The sequence below is a fragment of the Martes martes genome (genome assembly GCF_963455335.1).
Source record: "Martes martes genome assembly, chromosome: 14".
NCBI lineage: Eukaryota > Metazoa > Chordata > Mammalia > Carnivora > Mustelidae > Martes > Martes martes.
In genome coordinates, this window is record NC_137902.1 from 9862746 (window position 1) to 9879528 (window position 16783).

Sequence of the window (16783 nt, forward strand, 5' to 3'; positions counted from 1 at the left end):
TGCTTGTAGCTCCATGACCACTGAGGACTGAGGAGGGAGCAGATAGTATTTTAAGTCGATCTAAGAACGTGTTACCTTAAGTAATTCCATGGATATGCACATGTCATACCGTTTCTATTTTTTCTTTAAGAGAAAAGTTGTAGTGACCTCAATATAACCAGAAAACACAAATCTTAAATGGTAATTGATTAAGGGATATTAGAAACATTCCATGGTATGGATGTCATGATTCTGTATCAAAGGCAATTCGGTCTTTAAATTCAGTGCTTTCGTTTGTTCAGTTAAATAATATGCTGGACTGTGTTAAGAAATTTGAAACCTTTCCGGACCAGCCTACTAGATGAATATTTATTTCATTTCGTACGGAAGTGTGTTCATCTGGGGGAAATCACCCCGTCGCATCTTCCTTTGGAAGGGCTTACCCAAATAAGAGTGAGGTTCCATCTGTTTACATGCGAAAGTGGGCATTGTTTATATTTAGGAATTTTTAATTTGGCTTGCATCAGAGATCCCCTTGGAAGACAGTTTTTTTCTTTTTCTTTCTTTCTTTTTTTAAGAAGTGTGGATAACCGTCCTATTCTGTCCACATATGTGACAGAATGTGGCCCCGTAGCCTGCCCTTAGTGTCTCGGAGCCAGCCAGTCCGTGGCGATCACTGGATTGCAGAGGCCCATTGCGGCTAGAGATCGTGGCTGCTCGGGCCCTGGTGGTCCAGCGGGCAGCCCTTGGTCACTCACCCTTATTTGGGAGTGGTGCAGGGCAGGCCCATAGCCCGTGCCATTCTGCAGCACTGAGGCACTGGGAAGCCTGTCGTTGGGAATGGTCATCACCTTGTGATTCGTTTAGCTATCCGGGATGCGTCATCAACCCCATGTCCTAACTCTGTGGCCTGCTTATCTGTTCCTCCCCTGTGGTGTCCACTCCAGCTCCTGTAAGAGAGAAGGAGATCACGGCTTCCCCAGACTACCTGGAGATAGCCATTTACTGCATAGGGGTCTTCCTAATTGCCTGTATGGTGGTGACGGTCATCTTGTGCCGAATGAAGACCACGGCCAAGAAGCCAGACTTCGGCAGCCAGCCGGCTGTGCACAAGCTGACGAAGCGGATCCCCCTGCGGAGACAGGTAACAGAAAGTAGATAAAGAGTTTAAAGAAATTTACTCCTCCCCGCACGCCCCAGCCAGCCCTCGGCTCTCTTTCTGGGCTACGATATCATCTACTTCTGCGAGCTTCTGGGTACCACATGCCTCTCAGTGGCTCTCCAGTTAGTGTTTGGGGCTCAGAGAGTCAAATTCTGGTGCATCGATGGGGTCTGCTGAGTCAAGTTCCAAGGGCAAGAAAGTGGGTCGGTGTGAGACTCCGGGAGCTAATCGGCAGGACTGGAAATAACACAGGGAGGCAATGCCCTTGTGTGTTCGAGGCTCAAGTGTAACTGTCTTCTTGAATCATAGGCCACTTTTGTCCTCTGTGATCTAATGCTGTTTTGAGACAGGCTTATGCCACTAGTTGGAAAGGGAGGGACTCTAGTTCTCTTTGACTTATTATTATTTTTTTTAATCAAGGTCAGAAACTTATGCCCTGGAGATGAAACTGAACTACTGCTTGATTTAAACCAGACTATGATGTCTCTCGTAACTGGGTTTTGGCTCGACCTCTCTGATTCTTAAAATAGACGTGTACGCATATATTATGTGTTATTGTTAATCGTTTGCAAGTACGGCTGTGGATTTGGTGGTAGAGAGATTTTTATACTGAACGAGCAACAGATTGTTCTTAACCCTGTGTCTGGCCTTTGGTGGTTACTTTTCGCTCGTGTGTCCCTCCTGATGCGTGTCGTTTTGCTCTGGAGAGACAGGGCAAGATAGAGCCTCTGCCGCCTCTGCCGTAACCCACAGCTGCAAAGCTGAGTGGGACAGGATATGCTTTGACTCTTTCCTCTGTGTTCCTGAACATGGAAGGGAAGGCAGATGTGAATGACAAGCGTTTACAAGTCAAGTATTGGGAACTTTGTTCCAATCAAGGAATTTCTTTGGCGGCAGCAAGTAAAAGGGCTAACGCGCTGCTCTGTGGCAGCGTGTGCTTTAGTGGAATTTACAGGGCGTCTGTTAAAATTGCAGATTCCCTAGTCTTAGCCCCAGAGGCTGTCATCCAGTAGATGCAGAATGGGGCCAGGGATCTGTATTTTAAGTGGATCCTTAGGTGATTCTGAAATGCACTCCCGAGAGACTCTGGTTGAATCCCAGCCCTGCCCCCCGGGACTTCAGGTGGTGATGGCATTTCTGGGGCAGGCATTAGCACGGATGAGGAACCAGTCGGCCAGCCGCGGCTTTGGCATGGCTCTGGCTGTTCCCAGCCCGGCTCCACGCTCCTGGCTGAATGGGTCCTTGTTGACTTCTCCGGAGCCATGAATCAAGCAGCTCTTTATTCTTCTTAGAGGCTGAGCGTGGCATTCGGCGTGTGTGTCAAGTGCAGGTGGTTGCCCAAACCGTGTTAAGAGCAAGGGAAGTAATGGTGCCCACTGGGTGACTCCTGCCACCAAGAATGCTATTGTTATTAAAATGACACCACCATCATTCTTGGGGCCTTTCAGAGCAGCAATGGTGGGGCCACTTGCCTGACTCTGGGAGAATCCAGTCTGAAGGTGACTCTTAACATGGCCAGGTGGTGCCTTCAGTGACCTTCAGGGGCTATGGCCACCCCTCCCCCTCCCTCCTCCTTTCCAGTTACCTCTGGGCCATTCTTCCCGCCACCATCTTGAGAACCTGACCTCAGGGAGTTGCAAAAGGGAGTGGTGTTCCCATCTCTATGATTAATTTTTTTTCTAATAGGGGAAAATGCTACCTTCTGGAGGAAACCTGCAATTTGGTGTAGCTAGACCATTGGCCCGTGATGATGTCATCATCTTTTTCTGCCGCTGTGACAGTGCTCTTCTCTTTACTTAAATAAAAAAGACCCAGCTGCCCTTAAAAGCTCCTTGACTCAGCCCTAGTCATTGTATTTCCGTTTCTCTTGGGCTGACTGGCCTTTCTTCTTTGTCTTCACCTTGGTTCGTCATTCTTTCTGTACTCTCCCCTGGGTAGCCAAGGGCAACATTAGGTTTTCTTTTTTTCTTCTCCTTCTTCTTCCTTTATTTATCTTTATTTATCATCATTTCCCAAGCGCTTGGTCTAACCCAGGTTCCGTGCAAGATAAGACCTGTCACCTTCCCGTGTTACTTGGCCATCATCGTTTAGAATGTAGCCGTGTTGGGTTTTAGCAGCGTCAAGGAGAATAAGAGAAGCAGAGGAAGGTGGGCAAGTAGCCATGCCCTGGAGCGGGGGAGGGGAACCAGCAGATCTCTGGGAGATTCATTTATTTGGGGGAATGCTGATTATTCATTCGGGGGAATGTTGACACCCCTCACCAACACTTACGTGTTAAAATGGGTGTGTGATTCTTGACCAGGAGCTCGGCCCCTTTGGTGGGGAAGGAGATGCCTATCAGGTATCTGGATAAAAGAGGGTTATTGGGCTGTAGCTGGAATGAAAACCCCATAAAGGCCGGCAGATACGTTGATGACAGAGAAAATACCACAGGGATGCCAAGCATGCCTTTACCTGGCGACAGGTGAGCCTGTAATCAGATGTCTTGAGGATGGGTTCTTTCTAGTTACTTGCAAGGCCACTTTTCAGGCTGTGTCTGCCCAGCCTCCTCTACCACACGGGGAACACTGAGGGTCTTCATGGTGGAGTCCGAGTGTTATCTTCTTGGCCCCGACCCTCGCCCCTCCCCCAACACACATGCACACAACGTCTCACTCAGCTCAGTCCGTCGTTGTTCTCTGTTTAGAACAAGAGGAGTGATGTTTTTACTTTTCCTTCTTTCTCTCTCTCTCTCTCTCTTTTTTTTTTTTAATCCTTCTGTGAGTTTTTCCTTCTTGACATTTACTAATTTGTCCTGGACTTAACTGTGATAATACCGACATTTCAGTTTGTTATTTTATTTGAGTCAAAAATACTTTTTCCTCGGGGAGCTCAGAAGAAATTCCTTGTGTTCCTGTCCCAGTAAGCAGGAGTTTTTTGAGGTTCTTTATGCATTTTGATGCTTGAGGAAAGAGGGGAACTTTTTGGGTGGGGGGAGGTGGGGGGGGTGGGTGGCCCACAGCATCTCCCCGTGTCCCTTGACCGGGGTTCACCCTGCTTTCAGTGCTGGGGCTCGGACACCGTGCCAGCCCCTGGCTCGCCCACTCTTGCTTGTCTGGAATCGGCACGAGCAAGGTGGGGGCCAGCCCGGAGAGCGTGTCCTCGTGTGCTTGTCAGTGCTAGTGCAGGTGTCTGGGGCTGCCTGTGGACAGCTGTAGTCATTAGGAGGCAGCTGGGTTTGGTGGATCCGGTTTTCAGTGAGTACCTCGACTTCCTTCTCTGGAGCCGGAGTCTCCAGAGGGCAGGATGGAGATTTCCCTTTTGCCATAACCAGGTAAACCCATCTCCTAGGTAGGGAGGGACACACATGTGTGCAGCGCACACTCCCGCCACCACTGGCCTCTGAGAAGGGCCTATGGGGTAATTTTTGTGAGACTTTAGTTTTGCCATCTTGGTTGCTGATACAGGTGGATCAAGGCCATCTTTTATAATAGCATCTTTGAGGTGAGTGGTATGATCCCAGACACCTCCTGAACGGGACAGAACATGTGGGGGTGGGGATGCCTGGCTGGGTACAAGGGGATTCAGGAGCTAGTTCTTGGGGCTGCGCACTAATGGTTATTAAACGCACTGAGCCCCGTGAAGGCGGGTTCCACTCCTAGGAGCTCATTCACTGTCTAGCAGCCAGATACCACGATCTTGGCATATTCTGCATGTTTTGGTCAGTCATGGGGTCTAGTGAGACCTCCCTGGTTCCAGAACACACTTGGGTGATGAGACTGGCCATGGGTGGCTCCCTGGACTCTGCCCTTCCATGCGGGTGCCCTCATTGGGCTGTTCTCCCCTCTCAGCCTTCCAGAGACAGGGCAGTGTGAGATCTGGTTTGGATTTTGGCTCCTGGGATCTTCTAGAAGAACCAGCCCATCCAGGACCGGTGAGCCATTGCTCTGACGGGTTGAGTCACGGAGTCCAGGAAACAGCGTGGGGGAGGCAGAGACCTGGTGAAGGAGACGAGTGACAAAAACACCTCGTCTGATGACTTGAATTTTGTTATGGAGGGAAACAGAATCTAACCCCCGAACCTCCTTGAACCTTTAACCCAGCCACCTGGTTTGAGGTGGTGAAAGCATTTTGTTTGGACATCGGGGAACGGCGGGCAGGGCTTAGAGCAGAAAGTATGTTAACTTGAAGCCTTCTGTTCTGGCTTGGGACCGTGGACCCATAGCTGCCGAGTCAGGAATTAGCATGCACATGCGTCACCGCCTCCCTTCTGCCTTTGCTTCTGCCTGGCTTGTTCTCTGTGAGGTCCCCTGCCTTGGTTCTCATCTAGTCTAATCTAGTGAGCAGAGATAACACGATTTCTTGGTGGCCCTTTAAAAAGAAAAAAAAATCACTTCCTTTCTTAATCTCCCCTATAGACCGTAGAAATATACAAAAGGCACATTTCGTTAAAAGCCTGATTTATGGCACATGTTAAAGAGATTCCGGAAAGTGGGGAGTTGAGTAGAGACTGAGAATACATGCTAGAACGTGCCTGTGGGGACTGAGGATGGCGAAGGCGGTCTGTTTTAGGGTGTTCCCATTTATTGCTTGTCTATCACTTAATGTTACCACCCATGGAATATTTTCAAATTAGATAGGCTATCCAATGAGGGGAGATCATGGTTTTGTGCAAAAAAAGAGCAGTTTATAATTGAAGAGTGCTGCGTTAGGAGATTCACAGGTGGGCAGTGGGAATGACTTGGGCGGCGTGTTTGGAAGGAGAGAAGCTCCAGCGAGATGCCGCGTTTCGTGGAGGCATTGACAAGCCAGCGGGGGATTGCGCCAAGCCCCGGAAGCGTGTCAGCTCGCAGCAGAAACGGAGTGAGGACAAAGCCAGCCATAGTTACAGTCCCAGAGGGGATTTTAAAAGCTCAATAAAAATGCATGGAGGTAAAATTAAGATACACCTCCACGGACAGAGTGACCAAATTCTAGTTTCTCATTCTGCTGGCATTTTCTTACCCCCGCCCCCCCCCCCCCCCCGCCTTGGTGCTTTTTACAGAAGTATTTTCCAGATTTATACATTGAATCTAAACCTCCACACTTAATCTGGACAGAACTTTCGTAAGTAATCCTTTTTGTAAACACGATTTTCAGGTTTTTAATAGTCACGATAACAACCAAGTTTGCCAAGGGTTTCTGTTTTGAAAGCTTTCACGCGAAAACCTCGTTGAGATTGTTTGGAGGAAGATGCGTACGTATGTGAACTTTTGCTGTGGGTTTGTGGGCGAAGGTTGCTCTGGGGTCATAGGTGAGCCGCAGAGCAGTCAGCATCTGACGGAACGTGAGGTTTTTCTGCTCTTAAGTCCTCTCTGAGCCATATTTGTCACAAGGATCTTTTTATGTTCCAGCTTTCCTCCTGCTCTGGGACCGACCCCTGACTCCCAGATCCTTTGTTTCTTGGGTTTGTGTTTTCCCTTGCTGGAGCCCCAGCCCACCCTGGCTGTGAGCAGAGGGTCTCATCTTCCAGACCAGTAAGGCAGTCAGCCCTTCATGCCAGTGGGGTTTCGTTCTTCACAGGGCGCACAGGAAGCTAACATCTCCCACTCGGAACAACCACAGGCTTCAGGTCTTCTGGGTTCCCCAGAGGAAGGTGCTGGTCATAAGCTCCCTTGGATCTGGACGGCTCAGGGTTCTGAAAAGGCGCTAGGAAGAACCGCTGTGGTCTTGGCAAATATTAACTGAGCTTTTAGCAAGTGCCAGGCTCAGCACTAAATGTCTTACGGGTGTGATCTCATTTCACCCTCATGGTGCTCCCTGGTTTCCTTCTAACGGGTAGGAGAGTCTAGTTTGGGGTGGATAAATGACTTCCCCAAACTCTCATAGTTGGCCAGCATGGGAATTGGCACATGGCCCCCACCTGATTGGGCCCCCATGTCGTAGACAGTTAGCAGGGGAAGGGGACCAGCTAGGGTGGGCTGCTTGGCCAGGGCTGGTCGGTGGGGTGCCCGCATGGGAGGGTGCAGAGATGCTGCAGAACCCAGCACAGGGGAAGGAGAAGGGCCGTGTTCTCGTCATTTCTACCTCATTTTGGAAATCAAGTCACTGTGTTTCAAACATGTTTCTCTTGTTAAAGAAGGTGCTTTTTCTAAAACATCAGAGAAATACGTAGGCAAGGTAATAAAATGCAAATGGCTTAGAAAGTTCTGAGGCAGAACAAATTCTGCCGCATCCCTCAACTGTTTGAGTCTCTCTCTGAAGGTGCCCGCCTGATATCTGTATCCTTCCTGAATGTTTGGAAGTGATGCTGTGTTCTTACACCCACAAGGGAAGAAATTCTGGAGGACCTCTTCACTCAGAACCACATCCCCCTGTTATTTCCCCACTGGGTTTCCCCTCCTCTCCACCGATGCCGGCACACCAGGCAGCGATGGTGGAATTCTGGAAATCCTGCGGGGCCGGTGGCAACAGTCTACCTGGCTGGCCTTGCAGAGAGCGTCATGACGGCAGAATCTGTTAGACCGCGGCCTTTTTAGGCCTGCATCATCTCATCTCGAGGCTGACTTTTACTACCGTGGTTGGTACTTGTTGCTTGTGACCTTCAAGTACAAGTTCCTGTTGTAGTGAATGGTGATTTTTTTCCTTTTCATGGGGAAGAACTTTCTAGAAAACACCAGCCTCCTTTGGTATCCATAGCACATGGCCTTGAGTCAGTGTAGTGCAGTGTGTTGGGTCCCCCACACCGGAGGGGTGTTCCAGGTCATCTGTTTGGCCAGGGTGGGGTCCCTGCCTCGGCCCCGGCATTAGTGGGGGGGCAGGGGTGGATTCTGGGGGAGTCGCCACGGCTACTACTGTGCTTTCCTCCTTGCTTCTGCCGTTCGAGCGTGTGGACCCTTGGGTGTGAGGCCTCAGCCTTTTGGAGCCCAATCTATTCATGGGGTTCTCTCAGCTCCAAAATTAGTGATTCTTCAACTCCTTTTGAAAGAAAAGAAATATTTATGGCGCTCACAATATCATGGCTCATACTGTCTGCATAGTAAAATTTAGGAGGGAGTCCCCTGTCAAAAGATTGCTTAGAAGGGTCAGAAATGTTCTCTTGTACGTTTTATTTTTATTTCTTAACGATTAATATATTTAGGGGCACCTGGGTGGCTCAGTGGGTTAAGCCTCTGCCTTCGGCTCAGGTCATGATCTCAGGGTCCTGGGATCGAGCCCCACATTGGGCTCTCTGCTCAGCAGGGAGCCTGCTTCCCCCTCTGTCTGCCTGCCTCTCTGCCTACTTGTGCTCTCTGTCTGTCAAATAAATAAATAAAATCTTAAAAAAAAGATTAATATATTTAGAGGGAGAGTGAGTGGGGGGACAGAGGGGGAGGGAGAATCCTCAAGCAGACTGTGCTGAGTGGGGAACCCAGCATGGGGCTCGATCCCACAGCCCTGGGATTGTGACCTGAGCTGAAATCAGGAGTCTGATGCTCAACCGACTCAGTCACCCAGGTGCCTGTTCTCTTGTACATTTTAAAAGATAATAGAAATTCTGGCTTAAAAATCCCATGCAACTTGATTTTAATACTGAAACCAACTTCCTGTTCCTAAAATGATTTCCCCCTCCCAGTCCATTCTTGGGCATCTCTTGGGATTCCGGCTGCACTAAGGGCAGTTTGGGCTTACCAAGACGAGAATAAAGGTTTTCCAAATAGGACGTGGCCAGGTAAGTACAGATCTTCTGGTTTCCAGTGGGGATGGTTCAGGTTGTGCTTTGTGAACACTCTTCCCAACTAAGTTTGCTCACCTGCGTTCCGTCTTTGGCATCTTAATTTGAAAATTACTCATCGGCACAGCTGGGGCGTGCAGTTGACCTGGGCAGTCGTGCAGGGGATAGAACCAGGTCGGGGGGGAAGGCGGGCTGCTTTGTTGTTGGACCATGTTAAACCTCATGTTCCGACTTTCTTGAGCCCCAAGGCTTGTTCATGGTTTAGAATAAGGTGGTGGTCAAGCAGCCCACGATTGTATCAGGACAGTTCAGTAACTATCAAAACTGGCCTTCAGGTGGGCTCTGCGTGTGTTTTCCTTTACAGAAACCAGCACAGGGAGGACGCTGTGTTTAAGAAGTAACCCTTTTAGCAGACGCAGCCCAAAATGGATGGTGGTGAATGACAAAACTTGGGGAAACCCTTGCCTACCTCAGGTGGGAGAGGAGCTTTGCCATGTGATTATGAATCGAGGACGTGGATTTTTGCTCCTTGACTCTTCATCCCTTGTGTTCAATCCACTTGTTTCTGCAAGCGAAGTTGACAAGATGCTTGATTTTCACCGAATGGTCGACATCAGCAGAGACTGGCCCTAGGGCCTGGGCTTCAGGTTACCTGGAATTATGGCACTTGGAGCCAATAGAATACCCTTCACCTTCAAATCCTAGAGCTAGTTCCTTGAGACATTCGGCTTTTCTTTTCAAAAGGCAGATGAAATATCGAGCGGATTTTCTAGGAAGCTTCCGTGGAGTTGCATAGGCAGAGAATTGATTCATGGTCTGAGCTGGTCCGCAGGGAGATTGATCGTGCGGGGCTCTGGGACAGATCTAGGCAAAAAGGCAATTGCGAAGCCCATGGGGTGGTTGCCCTGTGCTCAGGTGCTTATTTGGAGGAATTAGGTCAGAAAGCTGACTCAGATGTTGCTCAGGTACCGTCTAAAAATGTCTGCAAACCTGGTCTTAGGAACCTCGGATGTGGGTGAAGCCTGGTACTGCAGGGATGGGAGCACAGAGGAGCTGGAATCTAGCGGTTTGGGGCCTAAATTCTTGACTTTGGCCAGTGCTCCCACTTGTCTTCCTTTCTAAGGATCGAACATCTGGCTGGGCTCTGGCCGGCTGCCAGGCCTCCCAGGTAGAGCCAGGATTACATCTGGGGCTTTGCATTTTGTATCCAGGTTTCTGCCGAGTCCAGCTCCTCCATGAACTCCAACACCCCACTGGTGAGGATAACCACACGCCTGTCCTCAACAGCAGACACCCCCATGCTGGCAGGGGTCTCCGAGTATGAATTGCCGGAAGATCCAAAGTGGGAGTTCCCAAGAGATAAGTGAGTATTTCTATTGGCTGCAGCCCCGAATGGAATCGTAGGTATAAATGGGGATGTTGGATTGACATGTTCTTTTCCTGATCTTAACTGCAAAGGTCACGTGTGACGGTGTCAGTAGGAACGAGGGAGATTGTAATTCTAAATAACCAACTCCTGAAAAAGAAAAGAATGGATTTTCTCTCTCTCTCTCTTTCACTGGTTCTTTTAAAATAGATGCTAGGCATGGCTGGTCCCCAACCAAGATAATGCTCTCTGGCACTTTTTTTTTACTTTTGAGATAATTCCAACCCAGTCTTGTAGAACAGACATGAAGTTCCAGCTTCTGGTTATTAGAACATGACTCTTCTATAGTTCATTTCTTTGGGGGAAATTAGGTATAAGACATAAATTGTCTGAAGAATCTTCAGTCCATGTCTCTCCTTTTAAGTGTTGTTAATGTGATATGTGGTTGCGAAGGTTTGAATATGGTACCTGATGTCACATTTCCTCTGGTCCCTAATATTTTCTCTATCGGATGATGTGGAGGTGTTCAAATCTGATGTTTAGTCAGAGCACGGCCACCTGGGCTCTGTTGAAGGCATTACTGGGGAGTCTTCATGTCTTGATTTGGCGTCAGGCCCGTGTATTTGGGCTGTCTTGGGTGGGATTTGAATCCTTGCTCAGCTAGCCAGTGGCTGGGCAACCTTGACTCTCTGAACTTCATGTTTATAAAATGATGACCGTGGTATAGACTTCACAGGACTGAGTGCAGTTCTAGGCTCATGAGTTTCCCCGTCTTGCGCTCCCCTTCATGTAGTGGTAAGCGCGGGGGGCTCTGAACCGCAGATCCCAACAATATGGTGGTGGTAGGCAGAGAGTGTGGGAGGCAGACCCTGTGCTCCCAGCCCTCTGTCTTCTGGGCGGGACCAGCTTCTAGACCTACCTTCTGCAGTACAGTCTGATGGTCCTTCAAGGCCCTCAGCTCACTTCTGGGGTACCACTTGTAGTCCCTCGAGTCTGAACCGTGGTACTAGTGGAAGGTGGAAATCATGGACTCTCCGTCTATATCACGTCAACTGGGACAAGCTCTTGCCTTGCTTCTGTAGAGCTCCCACTCCCCGTGGGTCTTGACATTGGCAGTATCTCCCTGAGATTAGGTCAGAGAGGTGTTTAATTACAACAGAAGAAACTCATCCACCAATGTAGAGGTACCAAGATAAGCTTTTCCAGAGCTTGGGTCTGACGAGCTCTGTTTAGAAAGAGAGGGAGCTTATAGGGCACTGTGATTTTGATTCCCACAACTCCACGCCACTTTTGCTTCCCAAGAGCCAATCTGGAGATACTAATGTGCATCATAAGCTAGAATCAAATAACTGCCCAGGTCTCACTGTCAGGAGAGTTAATGGAGGTCATTTCCAGTGTGTTCGTGTGCCGTAGTGGAGAGACCATTCACTTGGTTTTTGAACAACGACTAGGAGACATCAGAGAAAAACACAAAGAATGGTGTCCTTACCTGGGGAGTGTGGAAAGAGAACAGGGCTGTTTCCAACGAAGCCAGCTCGCTCCCTCCTTTGGGTGTACAAGCAGGAGGGCTCGTGTGCACGTTCCTGTGCATAGAGGACTGACCTGGGCGGCTGTGATCGCACGTTAAGAAATGACGGCTCCCGGGTTCGGGCCACGGTGCTCGCCGCCCGTGATGCCGCCGTCAACAGTGGATGTCTGTGTGTGCCTAACCGTCCGCTCCCACCTGGGGGGGGCCTGAGTGCGGAAAATGTGAGTGCTAAGTGTTTCAGAACAGAGTTGAGCACAAATGTAGGTGGGGCAGATTTCCAGTGAATGAAGGCTATTTAGAAGCGGTTTATTAGATTGGAGACAGAGGTGGCACAAAGAAAGGATTGTTACGCTTGTATTAACAGGGCAGTGGGACATAAATTAGCCATTTTTCCAATGCAAATGTTTATTTTCTGCCAAGATATTAAATTTAATTTTAGTTCAGGAGAGAAACAGAATGACCTCAGCCTAGCATACACTGCCTTCAGTCTTTGCTTAGCTTTTGTAAACCATTGTGTACTTAACCATAAATACAGTATATTTACTAAGAGCTGCTAAATACTTTGCTTTTTTGTGCTTAAGTGAAACACACACACACACACACACACACACACACACACACACATTCATAAGCATTCCAAGGATTTCTCCATTCTGTCGGCTTTTAGAATGTCCAAAGACAATGTATGGCCATTAGTAGGACAGGCACTGAGCTTCTGAGCTTAGAAATTAGAAAAATAGTTTATCGTGTTCACTCTGGATTTTCTTCATTAACAATTTGGGTAGTTAAGGATTTCTAAACTGTTAGGTCAAGAAAGATTTCCCTCAATTTCTAGAAATGTCTTTGTCCTTTAGGGAAAAATTAGAGATTCCTTGAAATGCATTTAAGATTCATATCATGTAACTTGGCCAGGAATGTGACCGTAAAATCCACTGGTATTTGAATAATAGTGATTTTAAAGACATCACTTCACAGAGACCAAAAAAGAAGAACAGCTTTAACAGTTTTTCTTTAAGACATTTTAAATTACGAATATTCAGTTGGCCCGAGATCAGAAGCTCCTCCTTGTTAGCACTTAGGAAAGCTGACCGCCTCACTAGCAAGGATACCTTCCACAAAGAAAATAAATCGTGAACACAAATGTGAAACTTAATAGCTGTCCCGCCCGTAATTGACATTCTCTACAACGTCACTAAGAAAATACTCAAGCGCGTGTATACTCCGGTCTCATTAGTTCCATATGATAAATGCTTCATGCTTTTGCAAGCCGCTGAAAGATTTTTATATTTCGTTCTGGAATTTCCCCTTTACCAGATGCTCTGCGCTAATCCCCTATTTACACATTTAGGCTGACGCTGGGCAAGCCTCTGGGGGAAGGTTGCTTTGGGCAAGTGGTCATGGCTGAGGCGGTGGGAATTGACAAAGAGAAGCCCAAGGAAGCAGTCACTGTGGCCGTGAAGATGTTGAAAGGTGCGTGGGGAGGGGGACGGGCGGGGGGTTGGGGAGAAGCCTTATCAAGAATGTTCTTTTTGTGGCATGTGAACTCTATCATGGCAGGGGGTCAGAGAGCACATAGTTGACCCAGGGGTTGAGAAGTTTTCAGTATAAATCAGCATCCTGGACAGACGATTTATCTTGAGCTGCGTGCACTTCCAAGAAGGAAAAGCCAGTTTTGTTAGAAAGGGGTGGCCTCCCATCCCAGATTGTTCTTGGTCAGCTCCTTGTTGGTGACCGTGACTTTTTTTTATTCCCACTGTATCTGTGTGTGCTTAGAAAAATCAGCTCACGTGTGACTGGTTCCTTTAGATGAGTCTGGGGATGCTGAATTTAACTTGCAAACGAAGGAAGGTTGGCCTCTGGGAGGGAGTGAGGAGGCCTAGGGAGAGGAGGACATACCTCTTTTGTAAGAGGAACAACGCAGAATTGACACTGGTCTGGGAGAAGCCCTTGGAGAGCTAAAAGGGAAGGAGCAGGATTGGTGGCCCGGCAGAACCGTCTGGAACATGTGAACAGTTACTGTGTGATGTGGATGTCACATGGCGTTCGTGGGATGACCGCCCAGCCCTGCTTCATGCTCATGTCCAAGGAGCTTACAGCACTTCCAACTGTCAGCTCCGTGGTATTCTCTTAGGAGAGGAGTTCCGGGGAATGGTTCTATTACAAACCCTATTGTTGGGGGCTGAGAAGGGACAGAGCTTTTCCCGTGTGTCCAGGCAGAGATGCCTGTTCTTGGATGTGGGCGCCTGTCCCATCGTGGATGCTCCCGGAGTTAGGCTTTTTCTTTCTTTTGTGGGCTGTCTGTGATGGTCAGCCTGTCCTTCCCCACGTGGGGAGGTAGCAGGGTGGAAATAGTATTTAAAAAAAAAAAGGAATTTTTAAAAGCTGCTGATCTGTAATGGCTCCTCGGGAAACCGAGTTTTGAGCCCTTCACTTTGGGATTTGATGCGAGGGAGGCCCGTGCTCAGCAGCCCCACGTGTCTCAGCTCAGCTGCACCAACAGAGATGGACCTCTGGCTTTTGTCCTGCATGGCTGGGGTCTGCCTGTGTGCCCTCGCCCCCCTGTGTAGGAGGTGTAGGCAGCTGTGTGCCCCCAACAGCCAGTCTCAGCAGCCCCTGGCCACTGACCATGGCCAACGTGGGGAAGGCCTAGGCTTCCAGTCTCTCTTGGCTGAACTTTTGTTTGGTTTTTGGAGCTCAGCATTAGATATCTGAGAGTTTGTTTCTCTGGGTATAATCAGGCTGGCCTTCCCTTTAAGGGTAGAGGCGGGCATCGGCCCCAGAGCCCTGTGGGGACCCTGGTGACTCTTATAGGCAGTGGGTGGCTCACGTCGGGAAGGACAGCCCTCCCCGTGCTCCAGCCCAATGCGTTGCTCATTCATTTGTGAAGTTAAAAAACTTTTGGCCACGTGGCTCCTATGCATTTCTTTATCTCATTTTTTTAGTAAATGCACAGTTTTTCATATCAAATTAACTCGAAGGGAGGCCCATGGGGAAGAGTCTTGCCACTTTCCAGAAGCTATGAGCCCATGAATGTGGGCCCGAAGCTGTTTTTCTTGAAATTGGAGAGCAGAGGTTTATAAAACTTCTATTTTTTTAGGTCGGGACTCAGAGACCCCTTTGGAAGGCATGAAACTTTGCCTGCTCAAAATGCGCACACACACACACACACACACACACACACACACACACACTTTTGTAAACACTTAGAAGGTGTCCTGTGAACCTGTCTGTGACTTCTGTAAGGGCTCGGATTCGTGGCATTTGGTCCGGAGAAAGTCTATTGATTTGGGATGCCCCATTCCCCTCTCCCTCCTCTTCCTTTCTGTTGGACTCCCAGTTGCTTTCAGGAACCTTGAAGTTCGATACGGTTTTTTGGAGGCACCGTAGATCTGCCAGAAGGTGGACTTGCTTCCCCATAAAGTTAAACACCCCCACACTCGGGAGGGTTGCTAGAAAAGAATTGGTCTTAGCATCAGAGGCCTATATTCTCATCCTGACTTTTGACCCCACTGGCCCCAAATTAGCTGTTTGACACGGATCAGGGCAGTTCCCTGTCTGGGCCTTTGCCCCCTTACCAATAAAACGAGGGAGATGATTTAGAAAGTGTTTTCTGGTCCTAAAATTCAATTTCACGCTGTTTCCACTAAGTTTCTGGCAACTAGCAGCAGCTGTCGATGGGTTAGAGGAAACTACTAACTGGTTTTTAATTTACCTAATGTTTGTAGATGATGCCACAGAGAAAGATCTTTCTGATCTAGTGTCAGAGATGGAGATGATGAAGATGATTGGAAAACACAAAAATATCATAAATCTCCTTGGAGCCTGTACTCAGGATGGTGAGTAGGAGGAAAAAATGCTTTCATCCAAATAATTTGAGCTTCAGTGTTAACATCATTTTAGAAACGGTTGGACTTTTGGATCTTGCTGCTAGGCACCTCAAAGGCATGTTTAAAGTTCTCTTTCAAATCCCCTTAGGAAGATGTTCCTGGACGTGAACACAAAGGGGACTTTGTGACCGTACAGGGGCACTGGGGAAAGGTAGGCGTTGAGAGGCTTTGAATGGGAGGGCCTTCTAGAGTCCTGCTGTTTTTAGGGCATAACCTGGAGGGTGTTTAGAAAAGACAGTCTCCTTCTGTTTTTGTCTTGTAGTGCTAAGAGGGATTTTTCAAAATAAGACCCTATGGGGGGGGTGCCTGGGGGGCTCAGTGGGTTAACAGTCTGCCTTTGGCTCAGGTCATGATCCTGGGGTCCTGGGATCGAGCCCCATATTGGGCTCCCTGCTCAGGGGGAAGTCTGTTTGTCCCTCCCTCTCTGCCTCTCCTCCTGCTCGTGCTGTCTCTCCCTCTCTTTCAAATAAACAAAATCTTAGAAAAAAAAAAAAAAGACCCAGTGTTATGGTTAACAAATCCCTTAAAATGGGGATTGAAGAATCCATGTCTTGCTATGGGCCGCGATGGCTGAGCTCCCAATAGTGCAGGAGAGGGACAGAGTGGGACGAAGGGACACATCTTCCTTAGAGGAGAGAGTGCTCTGCCTTCTCTCATTGGAGAGCTGACACTTTGGAAATCAGTTTGACGATAATTTATAAACTTGAAGATGGCTATCTTTGCCTCAGCCTTTTCTCTTTTAGGTCTATACCAGGAGTTGGAAGACTTTCTGGGAAGGGTGATTGTAGGTATTTTCGGTTTTGTGGCCGTTAGGGTCTTTGTGGCAACTCTTCACCTTTGCCAGTGTAGCAAGAAAGCAGCCACAGACAGTACAGAAATGAATGGGCCTGGCTGTGTGCCAATTACAGAAAGAGGCCGTGGGCAGGATTCGGCTTGTGGGCTGTAGTTTGCCGGCCTCTGGTCCATGCCTCGGAGAGAGGGCGGCACGTGTGTGTCGGGAAGCAGACACAGAAATGTTCGCTGCGCGCTGTGTGTTATAGCCGGAACCTGGAAGCAATGTCAGTGCCCACAAATGTAGGAAATTAGTGTTTATGTGATGGAATGTAGATAGGAATAGAAAAGGAACGATCTAGATTTATTTTTATCAGCCTGATTGGGTTCCATGCGGATAACGTGTCAGGGAAAAATG

The 16783-nt window shown here is 48.5% G+C and overlaps 1 protein-coding gene across 4 annotated transcripts in view; it reads left to right on the forward strand.

Moving 5' to 3' along the window:
- The window catches only part of FGFR2 (fibroblast growth factor receptor 2), a 101627-nt gene that overhangs the window by 70274 nt on the left and 14570 nt on the right, over positions 1-16783 (forward strand). For all 4 annotated transcript variants that reach the window (XM_080822351.1, XM_080822352.1, XM_080822354.1 and 1 more), the window contains 4 exons: positions 927-1123; positions 10025-10176; positions 13056-13177; positions 15433-15543. In XM_080822351.1, coding sequence (XP_080678477.1) covers positions 927-1123; positions 10025-10176; positions 13056-13177; positions 15433-15543 — 582 coding nt within the window. The remainder of the gene's footprint in view (positions 1-926; positions 1124-10024; positions 10177-13055; positions 13178-15432; positions 15544-16783) is intronic.